The sequence below is a fragment of the Bufo bufo genome, chromosome 8 (genome assembly GCF_905171765.1).
Source record: "Bufo bufo chromosome 8, aBufBuf1.1, whole genome shotgun sequence".
In the NCBI taxonomy this organism is placed as follows: domain Eukaryota; kingdom Metazoa; phylum Chordata; class Amphibia; order Anura; family Bufonidae; genus Bufo; species Bufo bufo.
This window is the reverse complement of record NC_053396.1, coordinates 10,894,378-10,907,841: the sequence shown is the minus strand read 5'-3', so window position 1 is coordinate 10,907,841 and position 13,464 is coordinate 10,894,378. Positions and strand designations below refer to the sequence as shown.

At 44.8% G+C, this 13,464-nt stretch overlaps 1 protein-coding gene across 2 annotated transcripts; it reads left to right on the top strand.

The window, feature by feature from the left end:
* Positions 1–1,747: 1,747 nt before the first annotated feature.
* On the top strand, positions 1,748–11,985 carry LOC121009251 (ETS domain-containing protein Elk-1-like). 2 transcript variants are annotated; one of them, XM_040442243.1, is made up of 7 exons: positions 1,748–1,842; positions 1,956–2,100; positions 2,382–2,590; positions 4,678–5,112; positions 6,183–6,590; positions 7,766–7,867; positions 10,106–11,985. In XM_040442243.1, the coding sequence occupies exons 2-7, from the start codon at positions 1,995–1,997 to the stop codon at positions 10,202–10,204; spliced, it is 1,359 nt and encodes a 452-aa protein (XP_040298177.1). In that variant the 5' UTR covers positions 1,748–1,842; positions 1,956–1,994; the 3' UTR covers positions 10,205–11,985. The 2 variants fall into 2 exon arrangements, with proteins under 2 accessions (XP_040298177.1, XP_040298176.1); XM_040442242.1 differs by having other exon boundaries at positions 1,776–2,100.
* The last annotated feature ends 1,479 nt before the right edge of the window (positions 11,986–13,464 follow it).

Below are 13,464 nucleotides of genomic sequence, written 5' to 3'. Positions count from 1 at the left end.
ATATTGGTTGTCACCCAGCTTTCCGAGAGCCCTGAAAAGCAAACCTGTCTAATTAGACTCTGATACAGGAGAGTAGAATGGATGATTGTATAACTGGGCCAATTTTAGCTACGATGGCCGCAATATTGGTTGTCACCCAGCTTTTTTACAGCCCTGACTAGCAGATCTGTCTAAATAGATGCTGATACAAGAGAGTAGAATGGATGAACGTATAACTGCGCCCATGCGAGCTATGAAGGCGCCATAGTGGTTGTCACCCAGCTTTCCTAGAGCCCTGAATAACAAATCAGTCTAGTTATGCAAAGGGGAAAGCATCATTACATTGCCAGACTCATACGCTCTTCAGGACTCCAGCATGATGGCAGCCATATTGGTTGTCACCCAGCTTTTCAAGAGCCCTGAAATGCAAATCCATCCAATTAGACGCTGATGCAAGAGAGTAGAATGGATCACTGACTAACTAGGCCAATGTAAGCTATGATGGCAGCCATATTGGTTGTCACCCAGCTTTCCTAGAGCCCTGACTAGCATATCTGACTTGTTATGTACAGGGGGAAGCAAAATCATCACTACATTGCAAGACAGATACATTCTCTAGGACTATAGCATAATAGCAGCCATATTGGTTGTCACCCAGCTTTCCTAGAGCCCTGACTAGTATATCTGGCTAGCTATGTACAAGGTATGGCATCACTACATTGCAAGGCAGATACCTTCTTGCCATGGTGGCCATATTGGTTTTCACCCAGCTTTCCTAGAGTCCTAAAAGGCAAATCTGTCTAATTAGATGCCGATACAGGAGAGTAGAATGGATCACCGCCTAGCTTGGCCATATTGGTTGTCATCCAGCTTTCCTAGAGCCCTGAATAGCACATCGGCCTAGTTATGCAAAGGTGTAAGTATGACTACATTGCAAGGCAGACACTTTCCTCAGGACTCCAACCTATTGGCGGCCATATTGGTTGTCACCCGGCTTTTCTAGAGTCCTGAAAGGCAAATCTGTCAAACCAGACGCCGATACAGGAGAGAAGAATGGATCACTGACTGACTAGGCCAATGTGAGCTACTATGGCGGCCATATCGGTTGTCACTCGGCTTTCCTAGAATCCTGAAAGGCAAATCTGTAAAACGAGACGCCAATACAGGAGAGTAGAATGGATCACTGCATAAGGGCTCATGCACATGACCGTATGTATTTTGTGGTCCACAAAGCACGGATACGCAAAAAATATGGATGACGTCCGTGTGACATCCGTATTCCATAGCTTTTTTTTGCGGATCTATTATAAAAATGCCCATCCTTGTCCGCAAAATGGACAAGAATAGGACATGTTTTATCTTTTTTGCAGCACGGCCATGTGGACATATACGGAAATGGAGTCATTTTCGTTTTTTTACGGACACGTTACAGTAAATGGTTCCCCATACGGGCCGCAAAAAAATCCTGAGGCCAATTTGAGATACGGAAGTGGCCACCCAGCTTTCCTAGAGCCCTGTGCAAGGTATAACATTACTCCATTGGTAGGCAGACATGCTGATCATTACGCTCCAGCATAACGGCGGCCATACTGTCACCCAGCTTTCCCAGAAGCAGACAGAACGAGATATCAGCGTAAGGGGGTGTGCGCTGGACAGCTGCTGTGCCCACCTCCAGTGCGGCCATATCTGATAGAGCAGGACCCTGTCTCTCCTCCCCTGTCACCTCCCCTCTCCTCCTCCTCCTCCTCTTCGAGCTGCTTCTCCTTCCCTCTGACGTAAAACAGGATTCTCTCCTGTGTCTGCTGGGTATAGGGAAGAGGGGCAGACATTGCAAAAAAAAAAAGAAAAAAACAAGAAAAACAAGTAGGAGGCGGAGGAGAGAGATGGAGACCGGAGGGCGGGAGGCAGGAAAACAGAGCACTGCTGTCTAAACCAGGCCAACAATCTTCAGCCTTCTCCTTCTTGCCTCTCCTCAGATCCAGGACAATGTTCCAGGCTGATTCCTCCGCAGCCTCATGGTTGCCGCAGGGACAGACCGACAGTCAAAGACCCTTCAAGAGCAAAGTCGACCAGACCTGCAAGACTTCTGTGGACAGGAGAGGCGCCTGAGGCTGCAGACAGGTAGGGGGGGCCAAAAAAAAAAAAAAGATGTGGGAACGTTGTCGGCGATGGATGTCAAAACATCGCTCCGTTCTTCCTCCCACGCTGTCCTCGATCCCATGCTTTTAGTACGGTACCGGGAGCAGCATGGCATCGTGGACCGAAACGCGTTCCGCCGACATCCACCCACACGTGTCCCTTCTGCGTCCTGCTGCCCGCCTATTAATGGTTAACTTTGGGACCTGCGTGTGTTTGTGTCGCGTTCTTTCAGCGCCGCCTCACGCTTCTCCTTCTCCTGGCAGAGATGGACCCTTCCGGGACGCTCTGGCAGTTTCTCCTGCAGTTGTTGGAGGAGCAGAGTCATCGGCACCTCATCTCCTGGACGTCCAACGACGGGGAGTTCAAGCTTCTGGACGCTGAGGAGGTGGCGCGGCTGTGGGGCCTGCGTAAAAACAAGACCAACATGAACTACGACAAGCTCAGCCGAGCTCTGAGATATTACTACGACAAGGTGAGAACGCCCCCCCCAAAATGGGGCTGTTGAGTTATTTTTGTTTTTGGGAAAGTTGGGTGACTTACAATATGGCCGACACTCACCTGGGCTCTTGCCTAGGTATGTCTAGTCCCATTTCATGGGACAGATGTGTCTTCAGATGGCGGCAGACTCTGGAACCCCCTACAGCCTAGACCACCATAGGAATCGTTCCTTAGAGGCGGGGTTGCAGCTGTAATACATCCCCTGAGGAGCAGTAATGGCCACTGTATTTGTCGGCACCCAGCTTTCCAGAACTAGGAATATCTAGGAAGATGACATACGGGGAGAAGTTACGGTAGTTGCTTATCTATGACATTGGGGGGGGGGGGGGGAGTCATTGAACAGGTCATCTGCCTATACAGCAGAAGATGGAACCAACCGAGGCTTGGCCCCCACTTTCTATGGGCCCCAGAGCAGCCACATGCCCAGTGGTCATAGTAGGTGCAGCAAATGACGACCCTTACTACATCCAAATGGATAAGAGGTCAGCCATTTTCTTGTGGCCCGGGTAACGGCCCTTTATTATTAATATTTTACTTTATAGATGGTTTCCCTTTAAGGGGTCGGAAAAAATATATATAAGTATTTAGACTAAAGCAAAACAGGATGAGTGAATCATGGGTGGTCACTGGCCAGACTAGGATTACAATTTTTAAAGAGACCAGGCCCCTTTAAGAAAAAAGAATTGAGCCGTTGACCATAGCAACTGATGACATCACTGCTCTCAATTTCATCACTGCATTGGAAAAAAAACGAGTTTCTTCTAATTGGTTGCTATGGGTCACTCATTTGACCTGCCTATAGCAACCAGTTAGCATTCTTTTTCTGTTTGGTTGCTATGGGTAAACATTCATTATTGGTTGCTATGGGTAAATATTCATTTTTGATTGCTATGGGTAAATATTCATTTTTGGTTGCTATGGGTAAGTATTGATTTTTGGTTGCTATGGGTAAATATCTATTTTTGGTTGCTATGGGTAAATATTCATTTTTGGTTTCTATGGGTAAATATTCATTATTGGTTGCTATGGGTAAATATTCATTATTGGTTGCTATGGGTAAATATTCATTATTGGTTGCTATGGGTAAGTATAGATTTTTGGTTGCCATGGATAAATATTCATTTTAAGTGACCTCTAGTGTTGTCCGGAGCAGCCGATTAGAATGCCAATGAGCTGCGAGCTGATTGGTTGTTAGGGGGGGGGGGTCTCCTCTACTTTTTTGTCTGCCGTCGTTGTCATATATGGAGACCACAGCAGATTTCTTGCAGACGTCCGGTGAATGTCAATGACGGCCTGGGATCCGAGACGTCACCAATGCTCTCATATGTATCTATGACCTTTTTGGTAGACCATTGTCACTAGAATTCCCCTTTAAATGGTGACACATACCCTTAAAGGGTGGTTCCATATTTTTGTAAATGTGATGTAAATGTTTATGTAAAGAAAGCTTAAAGGGGTTTTCTACTAACGACGCTTATACTCCGTCAAGGATGCCGGGACCCCCCGGTGATCACGAAGCTGGAGCAGTCCTCTTTTAGAATGGGTATGAGTGACCACCATTCTGTTCATCGACAGAGGTGAAAGGAGTGGTGGTCACACATGCAGACCACTGCTTCATGCCCATAGTGGAGGCCGGGACCTCTGTTTTTGTGATTCCTGGGGGTCTCAGCTCTAGTACCCTCCAGTGATCAGGCACTTCTCCCCTATCCTGTGGGATATATGTCATGAATGGAAAACCCCTTTAAAAATGATAAATATATGACCCCTGTGACCTTTACCTTAGTTGGGGTTCTGAGTCTCGAGTGATGACCTTGGGGTCCCAGATCAATGTGTTTGGTGGGAAAACCCCCTTAATGTGTAATAACGAAAAGTTATTGAGTTAAATCCTGACTCGTTCCAAGATCTCTGCTTGCTGTCAGTGAATAGAATAAGTTAGCTTACATTCAGAGGCTAAAAACCCCTCCTGATCAAATTCAGCAGTCAGACCCATCCATATATTGAGAGTTATTTTTTTTAAATCTGAATTTTTGTAAACAAATGTATTTTCGGCTTTTTTTTTAGAACATTATTAAGAAAGTCAGCGGCCAAAAGTTTGTGTACAAATTCGTGTGTTACCCGGATCCCGGCAGCGGAGAACCTTCCAAGGAAGACGCCAAATGTAGGGAGTCTGTGAATGAACTCCCCCAGACCCCGAAACCTGGAGACAACTCTGCCTTTGTCCCCAAGATGGTGAGGAGCAGCTCCAAGACTAGCCGCAATGAGTACATGCGCTCTGGCCTCTACTCCACCTTCACCATCCAGTCGCTGCAAGCTCCACCCAGTGCGCAGCAGACCAAGGCTAACAAACCGGACATCTTGCCTCCAGCCGAAGCTCCTCCCCTACCCGAGGCCAAAGGTCAAAGCATCAGCATCCCTTCGTATGAGGCCGTGGAGCAGGACGATGGAGATCTCTCCTTGGAAGTCAACATCCATAGCTCCAAGGAACTGCAGCTCCATGTAATGTCAATAGACGTATGGGCAGTAGATATCAGGGGGTAGCATAAAGGAAATGGGACCCTTCACCCCGTTTTATGCAACTCCCACTATGGCAGAAAAGGTGGGCAAGGCTCTTGGTCATGCCACCCTTCATAGTAAAGAAAGAAGGACATTGGGCTGTTGGGCTGGTCCGAGGGTGCCGATGGGCATTGAAGATGGGACAAAGCCATGACTTGAAGAACGTTTGGGTTCCCCTAGGTTCCCAGGCCCAGGTGGGACACAACCTCAGCTTCCTCTATACTTAAAGTCATGCTTCTCTCATTGGGCCCTTTAGCAACCGCTGGGTCTACTAATGTGGAGTGTTTGCCCTAGTCTACTAGCAGAACCAACCCAACACAGTCTATTTACCCCACTGGGCTTTCAAGCCCAGGTAGGACAATTACATCAGCCCCTCCATACTTACAGCCATGCTTCTCTCATTGGGCTCTATAGCAACCATAGGGTCTACTAATATGGAATGTTTGCCGTAGTCTATAAGTAGAACCAACTCAACATGGGCTTTTAAGCCCAGGTAGGACAACTACCTCAGTCCCTTCCATACTTACAGCCATGTTTCTCTCATTGGGCCCTATGGCAATCGTAGGGTCTATTAATGTGGAACATACAAGTAGAACCAACCCAACAGGGGCTATTTGCCCCACCGGGCTTTCAAGTCCAAGTGGGACAACTACTTCAGAACCCTCCATAGTCATGCGTCTCTCATTGGGCCATATAGCAATCATAGGGTCTACTCATGTGGAACATTTAGCCTAGTCTACAAGTAGGACCAACCCAACACAGGCTATTTGCCCCATCAGGCTTTTAAGCCCAGGTGGGTCAACTACTTCAGCCCTCTCCATACTTACATGAATTAACTGTACTAATGTGGAACGTTTGCCCTAGTCTACAAGTAGAACCATCCCAACATGGGTTATTTGGCCCATCGGGCTTTCACCAACTTTGGGGAATTGTCTTAGGGTATTTTGAGAACTTGAAGACATGTATCTGGTCTCATCTTCTGTCATCCTGTATGTTTTACTTTTTTTTCTTAGGTCACAGTTGATCCACCAACTCCTATCATCAAGGTGGAGGACCCTCTAGAAGAGACCTCAACAGATGTCGAGGACTTCTCCGAATCCCAGGTCTTTCTTACGTCTTTACCAGATTTGAAGACCCCGACTTCTGACCAGCCGCTTGCCCAGGAGATTTTGGTAGTCATCAACTCACCAGAGAAGGAGGAAGAAGTGAAGGGGAGGACGGATTTTCAAGAGGAGGTGAAGAAGGAGGACACAACTCCACCGGTGTCATCTCCTGAAGGAGGACAGCCCATGAAAGGGAAAAAGCCAAAGGACTTGGAAATACCGTTCTCTTCTGTGATAGCACCAGAGAAGATGAACGCTGCTGTGAATTCCTTGCTGGCTCCTGGGAGTGCATCTTCTGTCATAACTTCTCATTCACTGGTAAGATAGATGTCACCAAGAAATGGTTGAGATGATCGAGAAGGTGTCATCGGTGGGGTCCTAGAGTTAGGACCCATGGTGCCCCACTGAATAGCATAAAAATCACAACAGTTATTTATATCCTATGGTATACTTCAGAGCTGCATTCACAATTCTACAGGCTTCAGAGCTGAATCTCCCAACATTCCCAGCTGTTTCAGGAGATTTGCATTCTGGGGCATGCCATCATTGCACCAGTCATCTGATATCGGTAAACTTACCTTCCCCTTTGTATTATAGGAGTTCAGCTTACCTGTTAGGGGAGTGCCTGTCAACAAGCCTGCTGACAGTTTCCAATGACAACCTGTAGAATAGTGAATGCAGCTCTGGAGACAGCTCAGAGGATGTAACCCAGGTTCAGAGTTATTCAACTTAATGGATGTCTGGCAATATGTTATTCATGTCCATTCTCATCAGAGTCTTAGGCTGCCCTGCTCTGTCCATCCCCCATGCTTTACACTGCACGCAGAGGAGATAGATACAACAGATTCAAATACCCAGAGAGGGCAATGCTCCAATAAGATGCAAAAGAATCCCTAACAGAGCAGAGTGTTTCAGGAGAGGAGTTTGCTGGTCTTATTAGATACTGATAGTGGACTGAGCTGGGCAAGCAGCACAGAGTATTTCAGGAGGCTGCTTTATTCCATTTACCATAACTCATGTGATGGTCATGGGGCTGCATATGACAGGGGCAGTGTCATGATGTAAGGAGGAGGATGGAGAAAGTTAGGAGGGCAAATACTGATAGGGGAAGAGGCAGGGCCCTCAGCAGCACAGAGTATTTTAGGGGACAATGGACCTGTACCTAACTGCAGTTATTTTCAAATCAAATAACACCTTGAGGTTCACCTTTTACCCCGATATGTGGTATATGATGAGTCTGGGTGTTATCCGGGGGTCTCTTACGCCTGTTCTTCTAGATAAAGATCTGATCCTTTATAGAAATCCCATCTTGTCATGAATATTCATAGGCAGCAGTAGAGATCCCAGCCTAGCGGGAACAGAAGAACTCCGACTACATGTCATTCATCAATCTGTACACAACAATGGTGCACGTGCCTATCAGGATATGGCGGCCGGAGAGTGCGCCATTGTTTCCAAGCAGATCCTGACAAATGTATTGATCTCTTTTTCAGACGCCTCTACTGCTCACGCCAAGCTCTCTCCCTCCTTCTATCCACTTCTGGAGCACGCTCAGCCCCATAGCTCCTCGAAGTCCAGCAAAGTTGTCCTTCCAGGTAAGATCTGCCGTCGTAGTTGTGTCACTGGATGGAACAGGTACAAGGTAGTGTAGACCTGGGTGTATTCAGGATGACTGAAGTGGATGGAACTCAATGCCAGGAGGTTGGATAGTATGAAAATCTACAGAGCTGATGTTCCTTTATCCCAATGATCTAAGAGGGTAAGGGGCGGCTATTCGGCTATTCACCGCCTGCAGTTGCCTGCTCCCCATTCTGTGGGGTCCAACCAGATTATACGTTCTAGAAGATGTTTTCGGTGGCTGCCATGGCAAATATCAGGGTATAGATGGGTCTAACTAAGCTTTGGCAACTGCCCTATGACCCTTGCAGGGCCTATAGGCTTTGAGGGCAAGGGAACCGTTTCTTTCTTTTACTTTATGACTATTACTCCCATCGAACCTCAGGATGGACCACAGATTTTATATAGTTTTTTAAATTTTTATTTGTTCACTGTTGCTCTCTACTGCAGCAGAAGTGAGGGGAGCATAGAGACAGTCAGGGCCGACTTCAGGTACATGTGGGCCCTTGGGCGAGAAATCTCAGTGGGTCCCCTTGTCGCATTTGTCAAATGTCACCACGGCATCTGAGAGTGTTAAAAAACGGAAGCGCGGGCTTCCTGCTCAAATGCGCCTTCCCCCAGAGGAGATCGGGGAAAGCACACTGTTCTAAAAATAAGCCGCAGCCTGTACTAGGCCTCCAGGCTCATTATTAGTATATCCCAGCTCGGGCCACTAGGTGGCAGCACTGAACTGTGATATAGTGATTTCCATACAGAATAATGGAGCAATTTCCATTCCGGTCCATTCACGCGTCCGCAAATGGGTCCGCATCCGTTCAGCAATATCGGGAATGGGTGCGGACCCATTCATTCTCTATGGGGCCGGAAGAGATGCGGAGAGCACACTGTGTGCTCTCCGCATCCGCATTTACCGGAGCGCGGCCGCGGCTCCGCAAAAAAATAGAACATGTCCTATTCTTGTCCGCAATTGCGGACAAGAATAGGCAGTTATATGGGGGGTGCCGGCCTGGATTCGCAATACACTGCAGACGTGTGAATGGACCCTTATTCTGTATAAGTTGCAATCTGATGAAAAGTAATTTAAAAAAAAGTAAAAAAAAAAGTTTTGAAAATATAAAAAAAAAAATTAAAAGTAAAATCACCCCACTTTCCCCAAAATAAAAATAAACAAAAAAAGAATAACATTATGGGCATCGTCGCATGCGAAAACACCCATATATTTTAAAAAGTTAGCCCATATGGTGAAGGATGTAACATAAAAAGAAAAAAAAAAGGTTGATTTGCCATTTTTTCATCACTTTATCTCCCAAGAAAATTGAATAAACAGTGATCAAGTCATACACACCCCAAAATGGTATTGTCAGAACAGAAAGATTTCCCTCAAATGAGCCCCCACACATCTCCATAGACATAACTATAAAAAAAGTTATGGGGGTCATCGGGGAACAATGGTTCTGTTAGGGTTGCCACCTTTCCCAACCAAAAATAATAGTTACACAAATTAAAAAAGGTTGGGGTGTCTATTTAAGGTTTATTTAGCCTCTATTTTTTAAATGATTCTGCTGGGATTTAAACTCCCAGCCTTCTACATTAAAGTCAAGACCCTTAACCACTGAGCTATAGAGCTTCATGTTAACCTGCAGTAACTATGTTATGGCTAAAAACCTCAGTAGTAGTTTCCCACATATTATGCATTCATATATATCAGAGGTATGAATTTATATATTTTTTTTAGTAATTACACATTTATGTTGTGCCATACATTTTTTACAAAAAAAATTAAATAAAATGATACTTCTGCTGTATAGGAATACCTAATACATGAGAAACTACTATAAGGTTTTTCTGTCATAGCTTAGCATTGAGCTCAATAGCTCAGTGGTTAAGGTTCTTAAATGTAGAAGGTTGCGAGTTCAAATCCCAGCGGGAACATATTAGAAAGAGAGGCTAATTAGACTTAAATGCACAGGGTGTTCCCAAGCTTTGTCATGGTCATAGCACTGATTCCATATCCCGACTCTTCGAGATTCCCCACTGTTTAGCGATCTGCGATTAGACCTGAGTGGGCCCCAGCACTTGCCCTGCTTTGCCGGGTGCTGACTTCGGCCCTGGAGACAGGGATCGGGGATCCCTAAATAGGTCCTTTTTCCCAAATAGGCAGGTTTGGAGGGTCCATGATGAATTCCTCATATCACCCTAATTTTTCTTAATTCTAGTTCCCAACAAATGGAAGCAACCAGATCCACATCCCAACCCTCAGTGTTGATGGACTATCCACCCCTGTTGTCCTTTCACCAGGACCTCAGAAGCCATAAGGAACCCACAGAGCTGTGACCTCCAAGTTCACCATAAGGACATAATACCTTGTCTGTTCACTGAACCATCTTTGGGCGGCTCTTACCTGTTGACCGAGATGTGTATTTCTTGTGTTGTGATATCTACATAGACGCAGCCTGCTTTTTGCCTATGGCAGTTCTTTCGCCTGTAAAAAAGAAGACCCACCATGGTAATCCAGATGATAACCAGCCCAGCGCGTGGCCCGCCACACAGAAGATGTCCCTGCATCCATGGTGGTTGATTGCCAAGTAATGTGCGGTTTTCTAGAGGATAGTTGCTGCATTCTCTTTATGAAGACAAGCCTCCTTATATTCCTCAAGAGGGTGCCACCACCAAGTCCAAGGTCATCATCCATGGTTGAAAGTTACCTCTGATAATGGCCATGATTCTCAAGGGGAAATAATGTTACCATTTCCACCAACTCCTTATTATATCAACACATGGCACTAGATGTGGCCTTGTCAACTTGGTGTGATTGACATAGATATGTTCTCCATGAACTTGGAGCCTCCAACTTGGCTACATTTTCAGATGTATGATCATCACATTATACAAGTGAAGAACTTAAAAAAAAAAATTAGGTCTAGAAAGTAATTTTCATACTTGGAGATGGAGGTCATTATGATGTAGACCAAACATCTGAAAGAAGTAAGATGGAAATGGTGAACATCTCCAGGACATCCAGCTGGCCAGGATGATGGACAGTTCTTGAGGATACAATGAGGTCATGCTGGATTAAAGGTGGCTGCCACTTGAAGAACAGAAGACTTCTAGCCCTTTGAGGAAATATGGTTTCCAGGTAGATAAGAGAATGTCCTTGGAATTATAAGAATATGGGTCCACTTTCTCCAGGATGTCTGGGAACCTTTTTGATAGCACTTAGCACAGGCGGTCTGTTGGCGCTTTCTTGTGCGTTATTGCTAAAATCGCACAGACGTCGCAGATCTCTATATTTCGGGAGTGTGAAAATCTTTCTTATATTGTTACCGAGATTCTGGAACACAGTCTCTCACACCTTTACCGAGTTGTCTCCTCACCTCCTTCTTGAGAAGCAGAAAGTTCAGCCACTGATGAAGATAAGACTATATTTAGACTTTATGTTGCTACCCTTTTTTCGGGTTACTTTTCTTGTTTCCTCTTTAATGTTTTGTTTTTCCGGATCCTGCTTTTATAGTGTCCCTCCACCTTCTTTCAGGTTACGTGGATAACTGATGCATGTTCTGAATAGGAGTAGACTAGAACAGTGGTGGGCAACCATCCAATCAGAAAACCAAAAGGGGTCAAGAATCTGATTTTTTATTTATTTCTGATTTAAGGATGGGGGGCTCTGATTGTCAGAGGTGAAATACTTATTGCACCTCATTTTTTGCCCCCCTTCTTTTCGATGGCTGATTGGGGTAGGTCATCTTTGTTCTAGAATGTGGCTTTTAGATATTCTTTATTTCTTAAGGCAAATGAAATTGATTTAATTATTTCTTGTTGAGTAGAAAGCAGCTACACCACTTCCCACTTATCATGGAGGCCATAATTACTTCTCCAATTTCACATAACCACCATCCTAAAATATTATCTGACCCTTATGTTGTTTCATGGAGACATCACCTTTTTTCATCTTATCGTCCACCCCATATCTGATGAAGTGCTCTAGATTACGGTATCTTATTCTTTACTAACCTCTGTCTGTCTCTACAGATTCTATAAATATCACCAATCTCTTCAGTTCTTCTACCCATGATATATCCATCACCGGCTAGATCTATCACCCATTTCTCTAGATTATATAAATCATCACCCATATCTCTATATTTTTATTCATCTTCCACATTTCTAGATTACTTTGATCATCATCCAAATGTAAAGGTCCATCATCTATACCCCTAGATTCTCTAATTCGTCATCCATATCTTTAGATTCTTTATCTATATGCTTGTATTCTCATTCATCATCTCTAGATCCATCATGCATATCTCTGGATTGGTTCAGCTATCATCTGGTCTTTCGATCGATTGTCCATACCTCTAGATTCTCCAATTCACCATCCATGTCTCTAGATCCACCATCGATATCTCTAACTCAATCTTCCATATCTCAAGATTCATCATCCATATCTCTAGATCTATCACCAATTTCTCTAGATTATCTAAATCCTCACCAGTATCTCTATTCTTATTCATCTTCTACATTTCTAGATTACTTTGATCATCGTCCAAATGTTTAGGTCCATCATCTATACCCCTAGATTCTCTAATTTTTTCATCCATATCTTTAGATCCGCCATCCATATCTCTAGATCCGCCATCCATATCTCTTAGTCAATCTTCCATATCTCATGATTCATCCTCCATATCTCTAGATCTATCATCCCTATCTCTAGATTATCTAAATCATCACCCTTATCGCTATATTCTTAATCCTACTCCCCGTTTTCCAGATTACCTCGGTCATCGTCCAAATGTCTAGATCCATAATCTATATCCCTAGATTCTCTAATTCACCATCCGTGTCTCTAGATCCATCTTCCACATCTCTAGATTGTCTCGCTCATTCCTTAGCTCTTTCTAGATTGCTGCTTTCTATACTTTCACTGTATATAATCTATCTGACGTTGTTTTTGTGCCCCCCCCCCCCCCCCCCCCCCACCACCTCTTTCTTGATAACCAATCATGGAACAGTTTGTATCTCACATTCCCTTCTCGGTGGGTCAAGTTCCACCTATTCCAAAGAACTCCTCAGGAATGTTCCACAGATGCCAGACAGAGGGGGAGCCCAGTGACGCCCCCTAAACATAAACATTTCAGGGTGACATATTTTTTATTTACTGGGGTGTGTGGTCTCTGCGGCTCTCCCTCGCCTTTCCTAAGGCCTTTCTCTACTAACCGCAGGGGCGTCTTGTCCTTGAAAGGGCTTCTGGGAAAAAATTACAATTTTCCTACACAGCCTGACCCATATGTGCAGAGTTCACACCGGGTGCGGGCTGTGTCCTCCAGGGGTTTCACCGGCTTAGTATCTAATGTAAAACTTTGCCTTTGCTGCTGAAATTTCCAAGCACAAGACTGTCTGTGTGCTTTTTTTTTGTTGTTTTTTTTTTTTTGCAAAACTTTTTTAATGTCTGCGAAGAGGTCGTGTATATACTCCTTATAGAGATGCGCAAAAGACCTGGCGCGAAATGGGCTATTTCCTTTTTCGTAATGGAAATCCTTTTTGTTTTCAACCACTTTCTCCTTTAAAATTGATTGGT

Coding starts and splice junctions, on each gene's coding strand:
- LOC121009251 (XM_040442243.1), top strand. CDS start 1,995: ATGGTTGCCGCAGGGACAGACCGACAGTCAAAGACCCTTCAAGAGCAA. Junction 2,591..4,677: donor TGAGATATTACTACGACAAG/GTGAGAACGCCC, acceptor CTTTTTTTTTAG/AACATTATTAAGAAAGTCAG. Junction 6,591..7,765: donor TCATAACTTCTCATTCACTG/GTAAGATAGATG, acceptor TCTCTTTTTCAG/ACGCCTCTACTGCTCACGCC.